General features: G+C 46.0%; 2 protein-coding genes across 15 annotated transcripts in view; one reads left to right on the top strand and one right to left on the bottom strand.

Annotated features, from left to right (window-relative positions):
- XRCC3 (X-ray repair cross complementing 3) overlaps positions 1–3,778 on the top strand; it is a 53,033-nt gene extending 49,255 nt beyond the window's left edge. For both annotated transcript variants that reach the window (XM_029065836.2, XM_039912078.1), the window contains exon 10: positions 385–3,778. In XM_029065836.2, the coding sequence (XP_028921669.1) occupies positions 385–772 (388 nt within the window). In that variant the 3' untranslated portion in view covers positions 773–3,778. The remainder of the gene's footprint in view (positions 1–384) is intronic.
- The window catches only part of KLC1 (kinesin light chain 1), a 74,414-nt gene that overhangs the window by 8,656 nt on the left and 41,822 nt on the right, over positions 1–23,936 (bottom strand). Inside the window, exons 10-16 of one of the 13 annotated variants that reach the window (XM_029065781.2) lie at positions 23,711–23,760; positions 23,556–23,623; positions 21,890–21,998; positions 20,534–20,695; positions 13,784–13,914; positions 8,402–8,468; positions 3,447–6,803 (exon numbers count right to left, since the gene is read on the bottom strand). In XM_029065781.2, coding sequence (XP_028921614.1) covers positions 6,738–6,803; positions 8,402–8,468; positions 13,784–13,914; positions 20,534–20,695; positions 21,890–21,998; positions 23,556–23,623; positions 23,711–23,760 — 653 coding nt within the window. In that variant the 3' untranslated portion in view covers positions 3,447–6,737. Of the gene's footprint in view, positions 1–3,446; positions 6,804–8,401; positions 8,469–13,783; positions 13,915–14,303; positions 15,426–16,187; positions 16,237–20,533; positions 20,696–21,889; positions 21,999–23,555; positions 23,624–23,710; positions 23,761–23,936 lie in introns of those variants that run through there. The other 12 variants (XM_007665360.3, XM_007665492.4, XM_039912070.1 and 9 more) reach the window with 12 other exon arrangements.

The following is a 23,936-nucleotide window of genomic DNA, read 5'->3' as shown; positions in this document are numbered from 1 at the left end:
TAGGAAGGAGATGGATTTAATCCTCATTTTATAGATGGGATAACTGAGGCACAGGGAAGCAAAGGGACTTGCCCATGGTCACACAGCAGATACGTGGCAAAGCCAGGATTAGAGCCCAAGTCTTCTGGCTCCCAGGTCCGTGCTCTTTCTACCAGGCCCCGTTGCTTCCCCTATATGAGCACAGGCGAACTGTCGCCCACGAGGTGGTTCCAGGCCCAGGCCGGGAAGGCAGAAGGTGAATCTGCCGTCTCAGTGGCCCGGGTGTAAAGCAGCCATAGGTTCCAGGCCCTGCCCCAGCTGTCCGTCTCGAGGGGGAGGCTCCTCTCCCTTGTTTCCCAGACTGAAACACCCGCTCCCCCTCACCCCCACCTGGTTTGTTTTCAGCTTGGAGGAAGAGGCTGTCACCCCAGCTCTGGGTCTAACCTGGTCCAACCAACTTCTGATGCGGATGATGGTCCACCGCCTCCCTGCTGGGGGCGAGCCGACCGAAACCGCGGGCACGTCGGCCCCGGGCCCCGTCGTGCGGGCGCTCCGGGTCGTCTTCGCTCCTCACCTGCCCCCGGCCTTTTGCTACTTCACGGTGAATGCCGAGGGCGTGAAAGGATTAAAGGAAGTCCCCTCCGGGACAGAGGTGGCCTCTGGGCCTCCCGTCCTCCAGAAAGCCCCGTACCAGGAAGCGCGGCTCCTCCAGGATGGACCGGCACAGGTCAGAGGGGCCCGTCCGGCCACCCCTCCCTCAGCAGCCCCGGAACCACAGCCGCCGTCAGGCTGACGCTGGCCTGGGACGTCAGAGTCGGGGCCTGCTCAGCTCTGAGGCAAATCCTCCACCCTGCCGAGGAGGGTGGTCCCTGGTGCCGCTGGCCAGGGACGGGGTTGGGGAGATGGGCCAGGACGGGACTCCTGACTCCGACTCGGAAGCCCGGGCAGGAGTTGTGGAAGGCTGGGGGACTGAACTTCAGACGGGCATGGTGACCGCAGAAGGCAGACCCCGAGCCGTTTTTAGTAAACCCAATTGCCAGAGTGGGCGTTCCCAATTGTTGTGATCTGGCTGTCGTCACGTGGGAGACGGAGTTGGGCCGGTCACTTTTCAGGAGAAAACGGCGGTCCCCCCCACTCCCGGCCTCGGTCCGAGGCAGGCTGGATGGCCGTGGTACGTGGTGCAGACAAAACCCGCGGAAGTAGAACTGGGGATTAATACTGTCATTTTCTGGGCTCACCCATCGTGCGAGGCCAGTCAGGAGCCACTCCTAGGATCTCACTCCTGCCCTGCCTCCACCAGCCCAACCCAGTAGGGCTGCCCCCCCCCCCCCCTTTCTGGTAGGCACCCCGTGGGATGGGTTGGGTTTGTGCCATCACCTTTGTCAAGAGTAGCTAGAAACCAAGCTTGGATCAGAAAAGATGTTTTCTTCTTAGCTCCCCTTCCCCCTCCATTTTTAAAAGTGGGACCAAGGTGCAGGTCTCCGGGCTGGGTACGCCACAGGAACACCACAAGCCTTCTACGCCCCCATCGTGTCTCACTGATGGCGAGGTCAGTAACGCCTGCTGGGAAGGGCATAGTGCCCAGGCCCCCGTGGCACAAACCTAACGTCAGATGCTTGGCACAGACCTCAGTGAAACGTGACTGGCGACCAGTCAACGAGGGGAGGTTTTGCTGCTCAGACTTCTCCCTAAAATGTTGCAGCTGGATGAAGGTAAGGAGGCAGCCTCTTCCCTTTAGTTAGGCCAGGGTTCTGCCTGGCTGAGGGGAGGTCTGCACCAGGCTGCAGAGGCAAGCGCCGGCTTTGGGGGCAGTGTGCCTCGATTAGCCCCTAGACTGGAAATGGAAGTTTCCAATAGCACATTCCTTAAAAAAAAACCCAATACCCTAACCCCCCAGCCCTCTAACACCCTGGGAGGGACAGGTGCAGACAAAGCAGCAGCTGTTGAGGAACTACCGTACGCAGCAGGTTCGCAGAAGGGCCCACGGCCGCTGATGGCTTCCGTCTCTGAGCTGCCCCTGCACTCCTTTCCACTCCCCAAATGCTCCAGCAGATCCTTCCTGACGTGGTCCCGCTCACGGAGTGAAGCCCGCCAGATGGTTCCACTCGAGGACTTGCTGCCGGGCCTCTTTCTCTACCCAAACCCCGGGAGCGGCAGGAAGGCGCCATTCCCAGTTGGATGCGAGGGGTCCCGGCGGCCGTGACTCCCCTTTTACTGAAGGCCTTAGTTCTCTCAGCCGGGCTTCTGGTTTCATCAGTGAGCTGAGGCTAAATCCTCGCTTTCCCCTCTGAGCTTCCTCCCAGAACACCGTTTCACCCACCAATAAGTCACCATGGGGCAGGTGGAAAAAGGAAACTAGACTGCCGACAGCAGAAGTGAATTGGCTTTTGCTTTGCAAAAGGTACCCTTTTAGACTGCTCCAGAGACCCATCCTGTGCCCCAACCCCGCTAGCGGAGCAAATGTCAACGGGAGCTCAGAATGGATCGCAAATTCGTTGGCAGTCAGATCGGAGTAGGCGGACATGGGCTCGAGATTTAACTCTTGGCCAACGACCCTGAGAGCGATTAGGATCTGGAGTAAATCAAAGCCAAGGCAGAAGCCTTTTTATTAATGAAAAGTGTCCACAGACCTGGTCCTTTTCCTGTTCAGGAACGGACAGTCGCTCATCAGAAGTCAAGGACCAAGAGGGCTGGTGAATGGGCTACCAGATTGAAAATTTGTGCGACACAGTGAAAAGTGAAATGTGTCCGCTCAGCTTACAACTCAAGATTTAGGAAGAAGAGTGACTGAGGGAATGACAAATCTGTGTGGCCGGAGGCAGAAAAAAAAACACATCACTTTCTGCCTAGCAGACCAGCAGCTTTCCATCGTTTGAGAAGTTTAACAGTCGATTCCCATCACCAGCTGCAAAAGGCCTGACACCCACTTAGGATGGTGGGGAGATCCTGAAATTCTTTAGGCTCCCTTATTTTTCAAACCATTAATCCCCTCTAGACTGTAAGCTCATTCTTCTGCTAATTCTGTTGAACTGTACTCTCCCAAGGGCTTTGTTCAGTGCTCTGGACATAGGAAGCACACAAATACAATCTATATGCAACATCACTCTGCATCAATCTAGATAATGTAGCGTCCACTCCTTCTGAGTGGCTGGCAGGCCAAATCCTCAACTGGTGCACCACCCTGATCAACCCAGGCACGCTGAAAAGGACCCTGCATCACATGGTAATGTCAGGAAAGTATTTACTAAAAAAAAATGCCTACTTCCCTAAGGACCTTTGAACAGGTACTTATTTTTCTTGGTGTTACAGAAAGCTGGCCTGGACTGTAAGGGAAAAGAGTCTGAGACAGAGACACACACAAACAGTGAGAGACAGAGTGTGTATATGTATGTATATATAACGTGAGACTTCAAAAGAACAGCAATCTACTGGAAAACATCTACAATGGACAGGCAAACATACAAAACTCTAGAAAACCAAATCTGTTTATTTTTTGCAATGCAGCAAGAACTGCAAATTGGTTACTTAGGCAAATGGGTTCAAAAGCTCACAGATAAACCACCTCTCCAACAAATTAAGCAGGTAGTAGACATCTAAGGCAGGCGTCTGGAAACGGAACACACACTGCACGGCACAAAACCATTAATGCTCAGCTTTGACACTGCTGACTGGGGAAAGTGCAGATAGAATAAGCTGCTTCCGTTTTTAAGAAGAGACCAGTTTACCCTCTGGCTATTCACTGTGGGATTTGCTACCTGTCTTACGAGAGATGAACAAAATAAAAAATTTTATACCAACACTTGGGAGTCTAAGGAATATTAGACTTAAACACTAACACGGGTAGATATGCATTTGTTATTGAATAAACTTCCTACCCTGGCTGACGGGGATGGAGGCAGAATACGCTAGTTTTCATTTCAGCTTGAGTCTCCCTTACAGGCCCCCCAAAATGCTCTTCTTGAAGGGGTGGAAGGAGATGCTATAGACTGAATGGGAGTTTGGGCAAATTTAGCCGACTCCCTCCCTAAGAACCTCCTATAGAGTGGATTTCAGCCCTCTCCACCTTGGCCGTTTTTGCCTGGGTAGGGGGCAGAGCAAGTCTTCTGACTTTTAAGGGTTCTAGTGCACATTATCGCTCCCTCTAGAAGATGTTGGTGCGTTGAAAACAGTAAGTGCAAAGTTTCACAGTCACCTCACGCCTAAGCTAGTTTCTGACCTGTGCATACAGTGTAAAACATTTCTTTCCCCCTAAGCTGTAAACATTATCATTGAGACCTCCTGATATTCCTATACAAATTGACCTATGATGAAATACTCTTAGCAGCTTCCTGACCTAGTTACCAAAACCACTTAATAACTCAACCTTATCAGATATCAGATACCCCGATCCCAATCCGATCGCCCCCGCCCTTCTCAGCTAACCTGGCCGGCAGCTCCGCTTTTCCAGCCTTCTACGTTCACCCTAAACACGGTAAAAATTCTCTAATTTAAAAAAAAAAGCTTCCCAGAGCCTTTTGCCAAAACCAGACAGGTGACTCCGTTGGGTCCCAGATTCCCTTTAGCGGATCCATTCTCTGGAGAACGGGCCCCGGCTCAGTGACGCACACCTCCCACTGGGGCTCCACTCGGTGGGTAACTTCTGTCGGGAGACATGCTGACTGGGCAGGCTCCATTGGTCGCTAGGAGGTGGGGAAGGAATCTGGGCAGATTCGGCAGAATGCCGGTTCGTTGCAGTATCTGTTGAGTGCTGGCATCATGGGTTTAAACCTCTGGCGTCCGGCGAGCGCCTTCCATACCGGATGCCAGGCTAGAAGCAGAACTCGGGTCCTCCGGTAGGGCTTCCTCTGGTTGTTCTCCACCAGGTACCCCCTAGCTGCTCTGCGCCGGGCCCCTCGGGAACTCATTCCACCCCCCGTTACTTCTCTGCCAGCCGTCAGCCCCTACCTCGGGTGCTTTTCTGGCGTGTCGGTCCCAAAGCGCCTTCTTCAAGTGCATCGTTCCTATCGACATTAACGGTGACTTTGCACATTAGAAATGCTTGGAGAATTGCTATCAGAGAGCCAATCTAGGGGAACCCAGTTCCCCTTTCCCACTTCTGAAAAACTGGGTCCGGGGCCCCCGAAGACTTTGAAGCAAAAATCTAGTTGGAATCGGAGTTCCAGGTCTCTAACAAGTAGCAAAGAGAGCTGGACAAGATCGTCATCTTCTGAGATGACCACTGGAATCGAAAATTAATGACCACCACCAATGTCAACCTTCCTGTTTCAATAGCAACATTTCCATGGAATCTGCTTGTACAAGATGAACAGCTTAGGTTTTATTTAGTATGTCTGGGTGTGTATATGTCTAACCGAATTTATATATATGTATATACACACACACACATACCCATGAACATATAATCTTTGTATAACAAGGTTAGACAGTTTATAAGTGAGGTTAAAATAGTGTTTAACATCAGTTAACTCTTGAAAAGACTAGTATAGTATACTTGTGAACTAAAAATAATTTGCTCTCTTGGGGCTCTCCTCAATAAAGTGCTCTACTCTACCTTAAAAGTAAACCACATATTAGCAGCAACATCATTTTTAGCGGGGCCTACAACAGCTCTATTTATTCATTCATTCAATAGTATTTATTGAGCACTTTCTATGTGCAGAGCACTGTACTAAGCACTTGGAATGTATGCTTGGAACATAGCTCTACACTACATAACCAACCCAAACCACTTTGGTTGTTGTTTTTTTTTTAGAAGCCACCTTAGTAAACAGATTTCAAGTAAGTCTCTGGCTACCTCATTGAACTACAATGAGTCTACATGAAAAAAATTCACAAAATGTCACAGTGAGGCTGGTTATAATCCGTTCCCTCTATCAAGCCAAGCCTTTTTCTCTCTTTTTTAACCTAGTCCTCATCAAATGAGATGCTGCTAAACTTTAGTGTGTCGGCTTGCCGATAAAACCAGTAGCCTTCTGTTTTTCTGTTCTGTAACTGCCGTTTTGGCCGTCTGCAGTTTACAGGACATCAGACAGAAGTTTTCTATAAAGAGAAAAGATGAAGTGACAAGTTGCAACCTCTTTCTCTCTCTCTCTCTCAATCTGGTGCCGAACTCTAGCTCCACAGATCTGGGTTCCTCCCGTGGGTCTCCCTAACGGCCTCCTCCCTCCAAACTCCACCTCTGCATATCCCCAAGCCGGTCTTGAGGCACCACGTTCTGCACTCTCTCATACCCAGCGAACGCATGGGACTCATTTCATTTGAGAAGCGGGGGATGGAAGCCGCACCGACGAGCGTTTCAAAGACCATAACCATCTGCGGCAGAAAACTCCCGCAGTTCAAACAGTCCTCTGGAGAGCCCCCGCCTCCATTTACGGCGCGTCTTTTCCATCTGGGCTGCGGTGGGTGGGAAATCTAGCCCCCCTCGATATTCCTTGGGGACTGGGTAGTTTTTAAATGTTGGCTAGAGACTTCTGTGGGTCTTCACTACTCAGATCGGTTAGTTCAGGTTTCAATGGGAGCGGCGTGGAGAGCAGCTGGCCTGGTGAAGCAGAACTCAAAGAGGGAATCTCTTTAAGGAAAGGAACTACGTACTACTACTAAAATTAAAAATATGCTGGTCTGAAAAGGAAAAATGGCCATCCGGTGCTCAGGAGTCTAGAGTCTAGAATGCCGTTCCGCCCCGAGATGAGGAACTGGAGGGCGAGAGGCTCAGGGCGCTGTGTTGGCAGGGAGTTTTAGCTAGCGTCTCTCCAAGAGCCCTAGTGAGCCAAGTCACTTTGACTGGCACTCAGGACTCTCGAGTCTGTCAGAGATTTATTTCGTTCCTGCATAAAAAAAAAAAAAAGGGAGGGGGAAGATTAAAGAACTTCAAGTAATTCACACAATTAAAAAACTGACCTTACCATGCCATACGGAACCATTTTGTAAATTTAAAAGTAACTGGTGACTTTGGAAACGGTTGGCCGGCCCGGGGCCCAATCTACACCTGCCTCGAAGTGCCTACTGGATATGAGCCGAGATGTACTGAATTCAAGGCTTTTGAGTGGCCAGGAGGCCGTTTCCTCTGTACTCTAGCCTGTGAAGCTCCTTGTAAGAAGGCACATGTCCACCAACTCGGTTAGACTGCACTGTCCCAACCGCTCAGTAACCGCTCAGTAAATACGATCGCTGGATTGATTACTCTTAAGAGGTTCCCAAGTGCTTTCTGTCGAAACGGCAGGCTTGGTAAGCAAGCGTCTGCGGTGGCTCCATATGGATCATCCCCCCTTAAATAGGAATGGATAAGTCCACTGAGTTGTCCTGTCTCCCCTTGCTAGACCGTAAGCTCTCTGAGGCCAGGGACCGTGTCTTCGACCATTCTTTTAGGTTCCCAGATGGCCTGTCGCTCTGCCCACAGCAGACACTCAATGAATACTGACCCGATGAATGACTTATTAGTTCTCACGGAGTCTGAGGGCTTGGGTAAGGGGCTGGCGGACTGCCCCTTCACCAAAGAGCAAGACTAAAAAGGACTTGAGCTTGTTTTGAATTGTTCTGGGATTAGATCATTCTCCCAGGCGCGGAGAGAGTGTCTGATGCAGGAGGGGTGGGGACAGATTTAAGGGCTAGGCAGAATTTACTATCCATCTCCAAAAGTCTCCTTACGGGGCTTGGTAATTGCAAATTAATACTACATTTAACTACAATAGCATCAAAGACACCTGGCTAGGGACCACAGTGCAGAATCCTGCCAAAATAAGAATTCTGGGAAACTCAATTCACTAATCCCTTCTGGGGAAAGAATGAGGCAGGTTTGCTCTTCAGTAATAATACGGTCAATTCAGACTACCCGAGGAAATACTTCAGAGAAATGAAAAAGGGGATGTTCCTTGCCCAAAATGACGAGTCGCCTAAATGTCTTTCAATGGGGAAGTTAGAATAATAAAACGTGGAGTTTGCGTGAGGTTTTGGGCACTTCAGCACGATGGTATTAAGAGGTGTTAGTTTCACAGCAATCGCTACTGCACAAATTAGTGGCAGTTCCGCATTAGTAAAATGCTAAATCACTTAGGACACTGAACATCACATTTTAGCTTGACAACATAGGGCATGACCAACTTATTAGAAGCACACAGTTACGCAGAGTAGTGATCAGGCTAGTTGAATCAAAAGACATCAAATTTAGATCAGGCGCCAGGAACTATACTTAAGGTCACCCAGTGATTTTTCACACATTTACACATACATTTAAACCTGGAACGTTTACCCTTTACAAAAACCTCCCTTGTGTTAAGTCCTCTGAGCAACAGAGATCCCAAAATGTCTACATCACGTTCATGCCACGTTATTTTGTGAGTGTCAAGATCCAGCTACTGGCAAAGACCGGCAGCTCAGACCCCAGTGACGGCATCTACTGATGTAAGAATATTATGGGGCTCCTTACTTGAAAAGGGTCTTCAGCAGCCTTGCCGCCCATGTTAAGAACATTCAGAGAACTGGCACGCTTCATGCTGCAACCAGGACAGTGAACATGCAAGGATAAACCAATCAGAAAAATGGTGAGCGCTAATCACAACTATTAACATGACGAATCTGAGGGGTTTCAATGTTATCTGCCTCACTTGACGCAAAATATTCTTTAGATGACACATTTGGCTTTCGTTCCTAGGGTAAGGCAAAACCGTTGTACCTCCCAAGCACTTGGTAGAGTGCCTTGCACTCCGGGGCTCCTCATTACATTCTATTATTACTATTAATTATTATTCACAATCATTAAAAAAAACTAGGTTCATAAACACTATAAAAGTCCAGCAAATTTTCTTTAAAAAAAAAAAGTAATCAGATTAAAAATATCTACTCGAGCGTGAAACCTGGGGATGACTAAGGGGAGAGTGTATTTTTTTTGGTCTTAATTAGGCAGATAATTGGCTAGAAGAGATTTTGACCTGAGCATTGGGATTTGGCAAAACAGTCATTTGAAAGATGCACTTTTTCTTCTTTGAATTCCTTTCCATAAATCCATTTCCCTGCACATTCTTGAAAATATAATTGTTTCTTTTAGATTACCATTTTTACTCGTGTAATTGCTTTCACCACATACTCTTCCTCCCAACTCCCCTCGCAGTTTTTGAGAAGGAAATAAAAGATTCTCTTCACAAGCGATGACGGCAGCAAGTGCCAGCACAGGAAGAAGGGAAGGGTTAGAATGGGTAAGTGCCTCAGAAAGAGGTTCGCATGAACGTATGGGCACGATCCAGGGTAGGAAGAGGAGACGGGTCAGAAAGCTCAAGCCCTGCAAAGGCGGGATCACCCTGCTGAGGATATTTCTTCATTGGGAGCAGAAACAGAGGTAGGAAGAGAAGTGGGAGGCGGCGGCGGCTAAATTCACCGAGTGCCTAATGAAGCAGTTTGGCCTAGTGGAAAGAGCACGGGCCCAGGAGTCACAGAACCTGCATTCTAATCCTGGCTCCACCGCTCAGCAGCTCTGTGACCTTAGGCGAATCACTTCAATTCTCTGTGCCCCAGTTCCCTCATCTGCAAAATGGAATTTCAATTCATTCTTCCTCCTTCTTAGACCCTGAGCCCCATAAGGGACCTGATTATCTTGTATCTATCTCGGCATTCAGTACAGCGTGTGGCACACAATAAGCACTTAATGAATACCACAATTATTATTAATCAATGCAGCACTTGGGAGAGTGCAACAGAAGAGAGTTATCAAGTGCTTTCTAATACCTCTCTTCCTCCTCCCCTCTTTTCCTCTCTCCTCTTTCTCCTACTCCCCATATTGCTAGGCTTAAGTCTTAGTCAACCCCAGGCAAAGCCCCTTCTCCTGTTTTGGGGTTGCACAACTGATGGAAAAAAAAGTGGGGCAATTACACGAGTAAGTGTGATATACAATGTATAATCCGGTAAAATACCAACTGATTGACTGAAATGTAATTATGTATCCAGGTAACTACTGGAGACCTTTTTTGAGAACGAACATTAGCCAATGTGTCAAAGTAGACAAAAAAGCAAACTAATTGGCTTCATTTGAGGTACTTGTTCATAAAGTTCTGTTTAGCCTAATTTACATATATGCGAAAACCTCACTATTTTTGTTTCGCACTTCTTTCTTAGAAGCAATTAAAGCAATGAGTGACTGTGCTAAATGAACAACTTTATTTTGAAGAGTTCAAAGCTTGGTCAAAGTATGGTCAAATTATGGGATACACTCCATAATGCATTTAGCTGATATAGCCATATATATATATTGTTTTTTTACAGTGTAGGAGTCAAGACTTTTCCCCAATCTAGGCTTAGCCACCCACTGCCTTGGCTATTGGTTTGTTATTAGAATTGGCTATGGTCAAGAAGATGTGGGCTGCTCAAGGCTCCGGGCATTCATGCATTCAGGTTATGACCCAGTCTGATCAATGAAAGAAAAACCCCTTCTACACCTTCCTAGGGCTTTAGGAAGGAATTTGCTGTTTAAAACTTAGAGGGTTGGAGTCAACAGACCTCTACATGTAAGATTAGCCTCCCCACAACCCCAATCTTGCTGGGCTTTTGAGGGGACGAAACTTGAGTTCACTGTCCTTTTATCTATGAAGTAAAGCAGATAAATTCAGACAGCTCAATTTATACACCATATAAATTTACAGCCTGGTAAATACAGTAGTTGCAGATCTTTGCTGGATAACTTGGAATGAGTATCACCTCCTCACCAAAACTGGTTTTTAGGGCTCTAATTTTTCACAGAGGGAGACATTTCTTATTTTAAGCATTAAAGACAGAACTGTGGTAATTAAAAAATCATCTAAATTATTAAAATTGTTTAAATGCTCAAAAATGTTAGGTCACAATTATGAACGTGGGCTGCAAACAGTTCAAATAAATCATGTTGCTCTTACAAATCAGTTAGTTTTTGGTAAATTGTTTCATGGGAGACATTTAAGTAACTCAGCACACAATGGGTTAGCAACAACCAAAAAAAGCAATGAATTATGCATAGACTAACACTCCTGAGGTTATAAAGAGCAATGTTCTCAAAGATCATCCATGAAAACATATTTGTCTGTGGGGATTATTTAATATACCTACCCATCCCAAAGAAAATCCCAATTCAAGGTACCAAACACCCCTGGTCCAGCACACACTGAGCTGATGAGGCTCATGGCCTAGAAATGCTTCATCAAAGGCAATCGATGAGTGAAAAATCAGAAGCAAATTTTCCCCTAAGGCCTTTTCAAAATGACAGGCAGCACCAATTCAATTTGTCTTTGGGGAAAACATTTAGGGCTATAAATTTGCTAGATCTCATTTCCAATTCCACTTGTGAAAACCTTTCCCTGTTATCTAAAACCTTCTCTTTCTCCCTTCAAGCAGTACCTGCTCCATTTGCACTTTCGACTGGGGTCTTCCCCACAACTCAGGGAACAATTTGACTACTTTTCAAAACACAGAGCAACCTCCGCACCCCTCCCCGCCTTTTACACCCACACACAGATGGATTTGTTCCCAAATTCACGTTCAAATTCAAATACGCTCAAGTAGTTCAAATTACCATAGCAGGAGAGAGATTTCTATAAGTCACTTAAGTTGCTTACAAATACAATACTCCACCATTTTGTAGGACAAAAGTGGGTACTATTCTAGTGTGTATGAACAGTAAATACAGACACTGCTAGGCTTGCAAACTACCTGCACCAAATGTCAAATGCCTGTCATCCTCTCCTCATCGCTAATGCCACCGTAAAAAGCCCTAGAAAGCTGCCAACCAGTTCAGGCTCACTAGCAATGCAAACGTCTGTTACCTTTTCTAGGTGACCCCAAGAGTGGTGGGCAATGTATCGGGGCACTGGCAGGTCGTGCCCACTCTTGGCTCCTTGGTTTCAGAACCGGGGCTCGGGTGTGAGGGCAGAGAGAGGGCACTCAGCTGTGGTTAAAGGGCAAGGGCTGGCATCGGTTGTGGGTGTACAACCTGAGAACTGTGCTCGCCTTACCCCATTGAAAATATTCTCAGCACACTGGAAACCGGTCTCCTGAGCATGGCACTCGGCCTCAGGTGAAACCCATCCAAAGATTCAGTTACCGGACTGCAGTGGAAATCACCTCAATGCCCACACCTACACTTGCTCTGCTGATCCCCTCTAGATTGTAAACTCATTACGCTAATTCTGTTGTACGCTTCCAAGCGCTTAGTACAGTGCTCTGCACATAGTAAGTGCTCAAAAAATACCACTGATGGATTCTCACTGGGAAAAGATCACTGCCAAGCTCTCAAGTGACAGAAGAACAAAAGTCTTACACGTGTGAAGGGACTCAACGCTGGCGAAATGGCAACTGCCAAATACCAGGCCAGGAGTTTGATACGTTTAGAGTAACTCACTCTAGTTGGACGGTGTCCCCTGTGACATCCAGGACAGTTTCAAATCCAAGTTCAATTCACAGTCTCTCTCTCCCTCTACACCTCTTCCCCGCTCTTCCTCTTTTTTCAGGTCTACATTTTTCTCTTTCCCTACAGTGAAAACTAGAAATTGCCTCATTTGCTTAGTGATCTTCTATATGTAATATAGTGATCTAAGTAATAGAGCTATTATACAGTATACCAATGTCTAAAATAAAAATAAAGAATTAGGTAGAAGGTAATCATTAGCAACTTTGATGGTCACGGAATTCAAAATAAGAGTGAATTCTCAGGTAATGGAATAAAGCATAGCAATACGTTTTCTGTTCACATCTTTTAAGGGAGACAATATAAAAATCTACTTTAGTAAGCAATCATATATAAAGCGGCAACTGGCAAACTTTTAAGAGTCCACTACAAGTCCTTCCACGAGAAATGGTATGGAAATTTTTCAGCTACAGTAGTCCAACCTCTCAAATACCTCACACGAAGAGCAAATGTATTACATGAGAAACCACAAAATCGTCATAAACAAACTGCATTTGAAACAAAGGCTTCCTATTCACTTTACAGAATTTTAATCTCCAACACTACTCCTCCTTAACCTTTTAAGAACAGGTTCACACTGCTTAAACTTTAATAAAAAAAACAAAACAAACAAAACAAGAAAAAACCCCCAACCAAACCACCTCTCAGGTCTTTAAAACCCTTAGTTTTCTTTTATCAGAAACAGTGGAAAGATAACATTCCAAATCACTCTTCCTGAGGAACTCTTTTTAGGTACATAGGGCTAGTTTTTAAGAAAACAGACATATATTTGCTTAAAAACTTGCAAGCTAAGGGTCCAAGTGTTAAATGAGATCATTTAATTCTACGGAGAGATATCCGGGAAGGGGTCCCAATTGAGAAATGAAGTGAAAGACATACACTGTAAAATCAAAGCAATGCCCTTGGGGGACCAAGAAACACAAACAATCCATTCGAAGTACTTACAGTGCTTCCACCACTTACAGTGCTTCCACTGAATTTAGCTTAGGCTCAACTAAACCAGTTGGTCCTCAGATATTACTGGAGCACCTTCCGTTACTCAGGCTAATGGCTACCCATGTTACTTTTAAATGTGCGGAAGAATAAATGAGTTGAATAACCCTTCCCGCAAGCTTTTCAACAGGTCGCTCTGAGGCTCTCATCAAATTCCACAAGAAAAACAGCAATCCGGTTCTACTTCTCCGCCTCTATCGGGGAAAAACCCCTTAAAAAACGGCAAGCCTTTGGCTTCGTTTGCTTTCAGAGAGGAATGACAATTAAAGCAGGTGTTTGGGGGATCCGAGCGTGGGAGAGGCAGCTGCCGGTGGAAGAATCGGCCTTGGGTTGGGCTAGTTGGCGATGGATAAAAGGGGATGAACGTCAGCGCAGCTAGGAAAAGATAATTACCCAGGATTCTTTGGTTCACTCTCTCGTGAACTTCCTCCCTTCAGCTTTCTAACCAGCTTCTCACTGCTGCGTCTAATGGAAGCCCGGAGTTTGCTAAAGGAACCACTGCGTTTTAAAGATCCAGTGCCATCCTGAAAGAGACGTCAACAAATGTGAAGCTGCAGGTGCTTCCGCCCCCGCTCCCATTCCACCTACAGCCGCGTGAAAACGCTTTCCACCTCTAGCCTACAGTCCATCTACTAAATGGGGCCACCATCCAATGGGTGGCCTTCACTGTTGACACTGGACACTGCCGAATTATCCCTTAAGGGTAGAGTGACCAGCGTTCAGCTGCTCGTATTCTGGAAATTGAAGCCTCGAGCGTTAGAGACCAATCCATAATCCCAACACGATTTGAAGAGTGTGAAATCATTCATCCCCAAGTGACAGGCACTCCTAAGAGTAAAATTAGGGATGTTTTGGTATGCAATAGAGGGCAGTACATGAAAAGAAATTTGAATTCAGGAAGCTCTTAAGGATAGATGATCAAAATCAGCATGCCACTTTAATTAGGATATAATCATTTTGGTCCAGATAACAATACAGCACCAAAGACATTTGGATCTGGTACGATTAGCTCATTTTTAATACCTTCATTCTAAATCATACGTACTGCATATTTTCTGGTACAATCTACAAGTCAATTTTACGAACATAATAGCACAGAACACCGAGGAGAGGGTAAAAAAAAAACCCAGGAGGTTGACAGAAATAAAATCTCTGATTTCTCAGGCGTTCAGAGGAGAGCTGAAGGATCTGCTTGGCTTTCTTAATCACAATTTACCCATCTGGGTAGCGTGCACTTACAGTACCTCAAACCTATTAGGGTGAGGAGATCGGAATCGACAGAGCCAAGACCTGATTTTTATTCACAGGATGAATGCTTTAGTAAAATTAGCAGTTATCCCTGCTAGTCCAAAAGCCATGCAACAGGCCTGAAAAGAAAGGAAATAACTATCCAGCAGACAGACACCCAGATACACAGGTCAGTTGGAGTGAGTTTATTAGAAGTTAGAAAGACACGAATACACAAATCACTGAACGCTTAAAGATTAGTAGAGAAAAGCAGAATTGCCAAAATTCCACACGAAGACTAAACAGCGATGCTACTTTAGAATAATCCTAAGTGAAGACATCCAGAATTCCATAGTGATGTTAAACCAAGAAATAGGTCTCTAAATACAATTTAAAGCACTTGTAGCACATGCCTTACTTTTACGGTTTAGTTATTCTCAAAGGTCACCATCATGCCATTTTCATAATACCTTGTGTGATACTTTTGAACTAACTTTTTTCATAGTGAACAGCTAGTCAGTCTTACTTTAGGTACTCACGTATTACACAGTTAAATGGTTGTATTAACACGTTTCGTATGACTAAATACATATCTGGCAAAGCTACACGTGGACAGGAATCAGAAACCTCCAAAAAGGACACCAGCACTTAAGGAATGGGCAGTAGACAGAGAAGTGTAGCTCTGACAAGGATCACAGGGGATTTGCTAAAACACAGCGGTCAGTACTGGAGAGAGAAGTTAAAGCTTGAAGATGGTGTACGCCCGTCATGCAGGAGACAGTATAAGAATCACAAAAGGCATCTAGGCCTGTTAGACAGAAATGGAGAGAGAAAAACTGAATGAAACTGTTGGGGGGAAAAAAAAGGCAACAGTTTTCCATTTAGAACATCTTGGTTTTTTACAGTATTTCTAGGTCACAAAAATCTAGGCAGTTGAGTTAAAAGGACCCTCCCCGCTCCCCACCCCCCACAAAAAAAAAAAAAAAATTCCCCACAAAAAAACCCCAAACTCTAAAACTGGGAATTTGTCTCCACCTGCCACTGCTAGCTTAGCATCAATTATGCAGTGGTGTTTCCAACTACTTTACCGTTAAAAGTTTAATAGTTTTAGTATCTTTGCTGGAAATTTTGCCCTGGAAGATACCATACTTAAAAGTCATTTTGCAGTGAAGAAAATAATAATATCACCTACAGGAACCAAAACAAAAGCTGAAAAGACTGGAACAGGAGAAAATGCATTCATTTGAGCTTTAACTTCTGTCAGGCAATATTGTTTTCTGGAATAATACTAATTAAAAGAAAAAAGGGGTCTCCCATCTAACAAAAAAATGCCTTCTCTGCTTGATTTTAAAATAAAACCAGTAGAGGAAGGAGACACACCAGAAGTGTCTTCAAATGCCTTTTCTCTACGGGGTTGCAAACAAAAAGGAGTGCGGCCATATGTAAAATTGGATTTCCACAGGCAGGACGTGTCCCTGGCCTAAGTGGCAAGCTGGAGGGGGAGGGCTAATGCCCCGGGCCCCAGACAAGAGGCAGGAGACCTGAGTTCAAAATGCCAACTCTGACTCACCGTGGGACGCTGAGCAGGTCATTTAACCAGACAGCTTCATTTTCCTCATCTTTAAAATGGAAAAATAATACTTGTTACCAACTTCCCAGGGTCACGGAAAGGGTGAGATAATCAAACGAGAGCTCTTGCGGCTCTTCGGAAGAAAAGGCGCTCCACACAGTCAAAGCAGTCCACAAACAGTCCTCCATGTTTGGCACTCACAGGGCTTGCTCTCTGCTACGTTCCTAAATGAAACTCTTTGGCAGAGGGTCTGCTACGAACCCTTCCCGGTTTTCAAAACTACCTTGAATTTTTCTAAATCGTTTTAGAGTGTTTCCAAACATGCCACGCTGATGTCCTTACGTATCAAAACCCCTTGGCTCGGTTTTCCCAACCATGCTAATTCAGAGCTTCGGGTACGAGATGGACAGAAGGCCTTTTCAAGAGAGCTTGGCTTTACATCTCCTAAATTTCTCAACCCTCTCAGCCGAGACCGGTGGTGGGGCAGCCACTAGGGTTCTGATCTGCTTTTTCAGGGGGAAAGTGTAAGCACGTCCACTAGGAAGTGGGATGAAAACCATTACAAAAAATACTTTCAAGAGGAAAGCGGTGGTGTAAATAGCTTTCTGATTTTGAGAACTTCAAGGGTGAGCCTGGAAAGGGAGCAGTTTACATTTTGTGCTGATTTCCTGTCCACAGACCTCAAAGGAGTCTCCTTTTTCCAACTACGTTGTGAGTGCGGCTGTGTCTGTACAGGTAAGCACACCGCCACACTTAAAAAACAAAAGAAAATCCAACTTTAGCCCCACGGATTAGGAGCATCGCCAATTAGAATGCTGATCTGTTTACTCAGATGCTCAGAAACCTAGATGACCTGAGATTAGGACAAATCCCCTAAAATCTGACGCTTCAAAAATAGAAAGATAATTCACTTTTTCCCCACCCCAGGGGATGTTACTTATCCTTTGTCTAGGGAAGTCACTCCCATTGTCTCCTTCCTAGCATTTTTGTCTCTTTTGTGTGGCTGACATTTTCTCCCCTAATTATCCTTTGCAGGCCCCAAATCTCTGATACTTAGGACAGCCTAAGTTGTATTTCAGAGATGCTTCTTAGAAACAATCTTTTTTGGCTTTTTTTCCTGAGAGGTAAGGGGAATTGAAAGAGCTTCTCTCTTCTGCCTATAGGAAAGGGGGTGTGCAGGAGGACTGTAAACTAGCCGACTGGGCTCAGCGGACTGTAGGAGACATGGCAGAGAGGGAACAACGGAATGAGGAGGAAGAAACTGAAATGAGTGAGAAAGAGTTCAAAAAAACGGACATCCCAGGACAGGTGAGACTAGAAACAGGAAACCAGGACAGAGAACCCCAGGCCCTGGGGCTCCTAATGCAAAAGCCATGGTGGGAAGAGAATGACATTTCCCGTACGCGAAAAGGGGGTGTGCAAGAGGACTGTAAACTAGCCGACTGGGCTCAGCGGACTGTAGGAGACATGGCAGAGAGGGAACAACGGAATGAGGAGGAAGAAACTGAAATGAGTGAGAAAGAGTTCAAAAAAACGGACATCCCAGGACAGGTGAGACTAGAAACAGGAAACCAGGACAGAGAACCCCAGGCCCTGGGGCTCCCAATGCAAAAGCCATGGTGGGAAGAGAATGACATTTCCTGTACGCGAGTGGGAGAGCCTTTGATTGCCCAGACTCGGCCAGCCCTGCCAGGGATTCAGCCACATACGGCTTCATGCTTGTTTTGGCACATCTCTCTCCTCACCCTGCCCCTTGTCCGAACTGGCCAAGTAAGCCCACTGGGGAGTACTCATCACAGACTCCCCCCACCCGCCGTTTCTCTTCTTCTACTTTGGGGTTTCTTAGCGTTTTGGTGCTCATATTAGACCCCAAACACCTCATCTTGGTTTCAGAGCCATGTGGTTCAGTGGAGTTCCAGATTTTGGTAGCTGGGCATTAAAAAAAAAAAAATACAAACACAAAAAACCCACAACTTCAAAAGCCTTGATTTTTTTCTTCTGGGCATTGTAACTTCATTGGTGGCATTAATTTGGCCCTTCAAAGTGAGATTCTAGCCTCATTAAAATGTGACAAAGTTGTCTGGCTCCCCTCAATAAGGTGATTGGGGTGTGAAGAGTTTAGATATAAACCTTTACAAAGAATTGGAATCAGCTCAGTCTGTCAGTAGCATTTATGGAATGTTCGCTGCGTGCAGAGCACCAAAACGAGCACTTGGGAGATTACATTAGAGTTACCAGAACTGATTGCAGGGGAAGAGCAAAGCCTGGCCAGGTCAACTACTCGTGGAGTTAAAGTAGGGCAGTGAGGAGAAAGGAGAGGACAACCTAAAGAGGATGACTGCAGTTTCGTTGGAAATTTCAGCTTGGGTCTCTAGCTAAGTAATTAACACTGCCACGGATTTCTCCTTGGAGAGAAAACCCTATGTCAAAGTAAAATGGGGCAAAGAATAAGGTAAAAGCAGCTCTCTGAATCAACATGAATCCCAATCTTGAGGGATGAAATTTCACTTTCTGTTTTCAACTTGGTCAGCATATATTCCCATGCAAATATTGACCTAGAAATACTGTCTCGAGAGTTCCTCCAGAATGTCCTTTCACAATATTAAATCTGCATGCTGGCCCTCTAAGTCCTTAAAGAGACTTTTATACATGAAATATATGAAAGCATGCAAAGTACAAAAGCAATCAGAGGAGTACAGTACACAGTTCCAATACCAAGGGGACACTATTTAAAACTGCTCAACAAATTGCTCGTTGGACAACTTGGATGACAAGGGAAGTAGTCAAAACAGATGCTGATTGACTGTCTTGGCACTGAGGAAACCAACTCTCCAAGAAGTGCCATTTTTGATCAAAGAAAAGAGCAGCCCAAGGCATCATTTCTGCAAATGAGGGGTTGTACATAAATGCCACATATAATGCTACCATGGCTCAAGCAGCCAGCGAATTACTGCTGTCGAGGGAGGAGGAGATCCTAAACAGTAAATGGATATAAGTGGTTAGTAGACTAACCACCCAGCATTAAAAGAAAGGGAGTTAGAGGGGAAGAAAACCTTCTCTCCTGCAATTTGTCAAAAATAGCTCCAAAGCTTACTCTTAATTTTTAGCTAAATCTGCAAATCACCTCAAAGAAATGCACTCTTGGCCAATCTCAAGACCCCACGAGAGTCTGGCTGGCCAATCCAGATTTTACAGATTCACAAAGGCAGAAAATGTTCAGATCATCTCGACTAGATGCGACTGATTGCTTACTCGGAGTCTGTTCATGGCACATGGGAACGCTAGGGAAAAAATGCAAAGAGCCGGGGTGTTCCGAAGTTTCTGTGGCTGCCTTAAAAGGTTTTGACCTGGGCTAGACAGAGGAAAGGCTCTACGTGTCATTCCGGTGATGCGAACTCAGAGCTGGCCCAAGAGAGCAATGATACATTTAGATCGGGGTCGGGTAATTTACTTCAGACAGAGGCTTCTTTCTCAGTTTGTCCAGCCTAATGGGAGGCGGGAGGGTGGGTGAGCTAGGGTGGATGGCGAGGGGAGGGATTTCAAGAGGCGGAGGCCGTTGTCCTTCCGTCACGTGCACCAGCTCCTGTCTAGCTCTGGTTTCCAGGGCCTCCTGGGTCACTGTGAGCTCCTCCAGGGCTACCGGCTGCAGCCACCACAGGCTCGGGGACAACCACTCCCTGGCGGGCCCGTGGCTACATTCTGCCCACCCCTATCTAGGTCCTCCCCTCTCTCAGCTGGAGGTTGGTGGGTAGTGGTTCATCCTGAGGGGGAGGCGGGGGGGGAGAGCAGGGAAGAGACAGAAGGTCATCTGGATTGTTTTTCTTTTCTAAGCCCTTAGTTTTTAAAACAGATCTGCTGTCGCTAAATGTACTTCTAGTCAAGGAACACTGAGCCATCCAATAAGAATCCATAGCAGAGCCTGCTCGAGGATGAATAATTGAAAGCATTGAAATTAGCGGTGGAGATGCGTAAATCAAGCAGAAGTTAGTTAACTGCCACTCTATTGCTAAGAGTCCAGAGAAGCCCCGGATTATGGATTATGCTCTAAACAAATGACCAGGACACTCAATCAGCATTCAAGTGCCCAGTAGGACAGGCCGGCCCCTTTCAATTCCTAAACACAGAGAAGTTAACGCTCTATACACAGACAAGTTTTAATATCAGCCAAAGTTAAGAACTGACAAAAAGCAAGATCTTATCTTTCCTTCGTTTTTATTTGCTTCTGGAAGTTACTGAGCTTAAGGCCAGTGAGCTAGACAAACACCAATGGAAAGAGTATCATCTACATCGACACCGTCCTAGCGGCTCCCTGCCTTCGACACACTCCAACTGTGTACTGTACTTACCCCGTTCCACTCTACGCTCATACTCACTTCCTCTCCTCCGTCAGGGCCACTCTCGTACTTTACCACGTCAACGTTGAGGCTCTCTCGGCTCCGCCTTTTCTCGATGCTCTCAGGGTCGTTCAGCACCTCGGCTACTCTCTGTTTGTGAGCATTGTCGAGACCCTGGGAGCCAGACGAGGGCAAAGGGATTTCCAATTCAGAACTTTACCTTTGCCGCGACACTCCCGACGGCCGGTCTTCCAGCGAAAAACCGGTGTCGGAAGGAAGCCGGGACCAGCCATGACTCAGTGAAAAAAGAAGAAAAAGTCTCAGAACGCCTGCTGGTGGAGGGGGAAGGAGAGAGGAGGTGGAAGCAGCACTGACACTGGAGGGAGAGGGTACCCTGGCCCATACTCCATCATTTCCATTTTACTCGGCCTTGAGATGGGTTCCTGGACCACCAGGGCAAAATTGGAAGAGGACCAAGAAGACTGAGTGGAGCCCCACAGGGGGAGTAGCGTGGCCTAGAGGAAAGAATATGGGCCTGGGAGTCAGAGGACCTGGGGTCTAATCCCGGCTCTGCTACTTGCCTGCTGTGTGACCTTGGGTAAGTCATTTCACTTTTCTGTGCTTCAGCTATCTCTTCTGTAATGCGAGGATTTAGACTGTGAGTCCCATGAGGAACAGGGACTGTGTCCAACCTGATTATAATAATAATGTTGGTATTTGTTAAGCGCTTACTATGTGCCGAGCACTGTTCTAAGCGCTGGGATAGACATAGGGGAATCAGGTTGTCCCACGTGGGGCTCACAGTCTTAATCCCCATTTTACAGATGAGGGAACTGAGGCCCAGAGAAGTTAAGTGACTTGCCCACAGTCACACAGCCGACAAGTGGCAGAGCTGGGATTCGAACTCATGAGCCCTGACTCCAAAGCCCATGCTCTTTCCACTGAGCCACGCTGCTTCTCCATCCTGTACCTGATTATCCTGTACCTACCTAGCCCAGCACCTAGTGCACACAGTAAGTGCTTAACAACAAAAAAAGTCAATCAACCGTATTTATCAAATGCTACATGTAGAGCACTGTATTCAGGGCTTGGCAGAGAACAAAATTAGATGACACGATCTCTCCCTTCAAGAGGCTTCCAATCTAGAGGGGTGATGACAGATACAAAAAGTATGCAGATAGAAGAGGAAAAATGGATTTGTGGAGGGGTGAAGTACTTCAGTACTTATTCCAGCACTAAGCACCGTGCTTGGCATATAGTTAGTGCTTAATTAATACCATCATTACTTTTATGTTGGAGTAGGAAAGAATAGGAAAGTCAGCCTTCTGGGAATCAGTCAAAAGTAGAAATGTGAGTTTTTAGACTTACCTGTTTGCGAGACCTCATTGCCGCTTCCTCTAACGTTTCAGCCGCCTCAAACTTGCCTTGGCGCCTGTAAAGTGCCCCAAGGTTCTTTAAAGTAGTTGTCACCGTTGGACTATAAGAAAATACATTTTATGCACAAACAAAATTAGTCAGCCCAAACATACGATTTCAACCATCACTGTTAGGATATTTTCCAAATTGCAAATGAGCTCAACATTTCCCTTCAGAATGATATGAAAGTTTCAAAGGTTTTGGTTGTGAAACTCTATAACAGTCAATATTTCTCATTTCGCAAGACATCCAGGTTATTTGTACTACAAATTCTAGGTGATTATGATTCTTACGTATTTTTCATATTGTTATATTTTAAAAATCCATGCTACTGACATTTGAAATTTTTACTCCTCTGTTTCAGCACTGAGTTAAACAGCCTTGATGGGCTAGCCAAAACGAGGGACAAACCACTTTCTATGCAAATTAACTGAAGGAACACGTATTCTTTAAAAGATGGGGGGTGGAGGGCTTTTAATGTACTATGAACGATCCCGAACAGACCAAACGGCTGCTCCCAAGGATATGGAGGAAACGAGACCTGTGAGTTATCACCAGCTGAACCCGCTGTGGGTGGCTGGGGCTCAGCAAATGTTGACCAAGCTCACCAGTCCATGAAAATCCCACTGACATGATATCTCCGTCCTTTGGGGTGGGAATGGTTTTCTTTTTCAATATCTCTCTGCCTCCCTCTGTTGGGCATGCTAGTAGTAGTAATCATATTTATTAAGCTCTTACTTTGTGCAGAACATTCTACTGAGCTCTGGGAGAAAATACGCTGGTGAGAATTAAAGCACGGTCCCTGACCCTCAATGGGACTCGCCATCTAAATCTGCTAGTTACAAAGGATCGCCTCCTCAGCCGACTTTACTGGCATAATTTGCGGATCCGGTGAGCTCTGGTCAGGAGCGTACGGGACACAATTTGTGCTCTTTGTTACTCCACCTGGAGCCCCGGCCCTACTCTCGGCAATCAGAAAGGGTTCACCCTAATCACTACCAAATGCTATCTGTTTGGGGACTCAGGCGGCGCCTTTCCACCAAGAGAATGAGCTCATTAATTTTCAAAGTTGGTCAGTCTTTTCGATTTTGACCCCAAACCTCCCTTTTACACTGGGAGCCCCAGGTGGGACAGGGATTATTGTCTGTCCAGATTATCTTGAATGTAGCCCAGAGCTTGGAATACAGTGCTTAACAAATATTACGATCATCATCATTATTACAGTCATTACCCAAACGAACTGCCATTTCCCATCTTCCCTCTGGGATCAGGGGACAAAAGAAAGCAGAAGTGACACCAGAAAGCAGTCGTGACCCTCTGGCTCTGTTCTAAACAAAGGGGGATGTCTGAGGGAAGGAACAGATGTGGCAACAGTGAAGCCAGGGAGGATCTGGGTTTTGCATGCCCAGCATGACAGAACTGACAGCAATTCAATTTCTTATTAATATTTTATGCTTCTTTTTTCCTGCCTTTGGGAAGACTGCAGCATGCAGCTCACGCCAGTGAAGGATAAAATGCAGTTGAAGAAGAGGGGAAAACGACCCAAGAAGACACCTGAAATACCCCCAAAGAGATTAAATTCTGGAACATGGATTCTCTTAAGGTAGAATAAACCAACCTGTCAACTTTGCAGGCTTTGTACCAGCCACCGTATTCTCCAAAAGACGTTCCATCCTTCTGCTTTCCCTAAATTGTAAAGGATAAAACAATTACATTGCAGTTGGACGAGGATCCTAAACTGGGCAGAAACACCCCCAGAGATTAGGTTCTTACTTTGCACTCTTCCCGCTCTTCAGCATGCATCCAAATGGGTTTGTTCTCATCTGGGGGTGAAAGAAAATTGCCAAACATGACGGACACGGAATGGAACATCGCTCTCTACAGGTACAGAATTTGGCTCATTGCTGGGGCTCTAATCATAGTGACCACGAGCTACGAATTGCAAGATCTTTTAATCTTTTCCTTGACCTGTGTTTAAGCAAGGGGTCTGAATCCTATG

This window comes from Ornithorhynchus anatinus, chromosome 1 (genome assembly GCF_004115215.2).
Source record: "Ornithorhynchus anatinus isolate Pmale09 chromosome 1, mOrnAna1.pri.v4, whole genome shotgun sequence".
Classification (NCBI taxonomy): Eukaryota; Metazoa; Chordata; class Mammalia; order Monotremata; family Ornithorhynchidae; genus Ornithorhynchus; species Ornithorhynchus anatinus.
The sequence above is the reverse complement of the archived record's forward strand: the minus strand, read 5'-3'. Positions and strand labels throughout refer to the sequence as shown.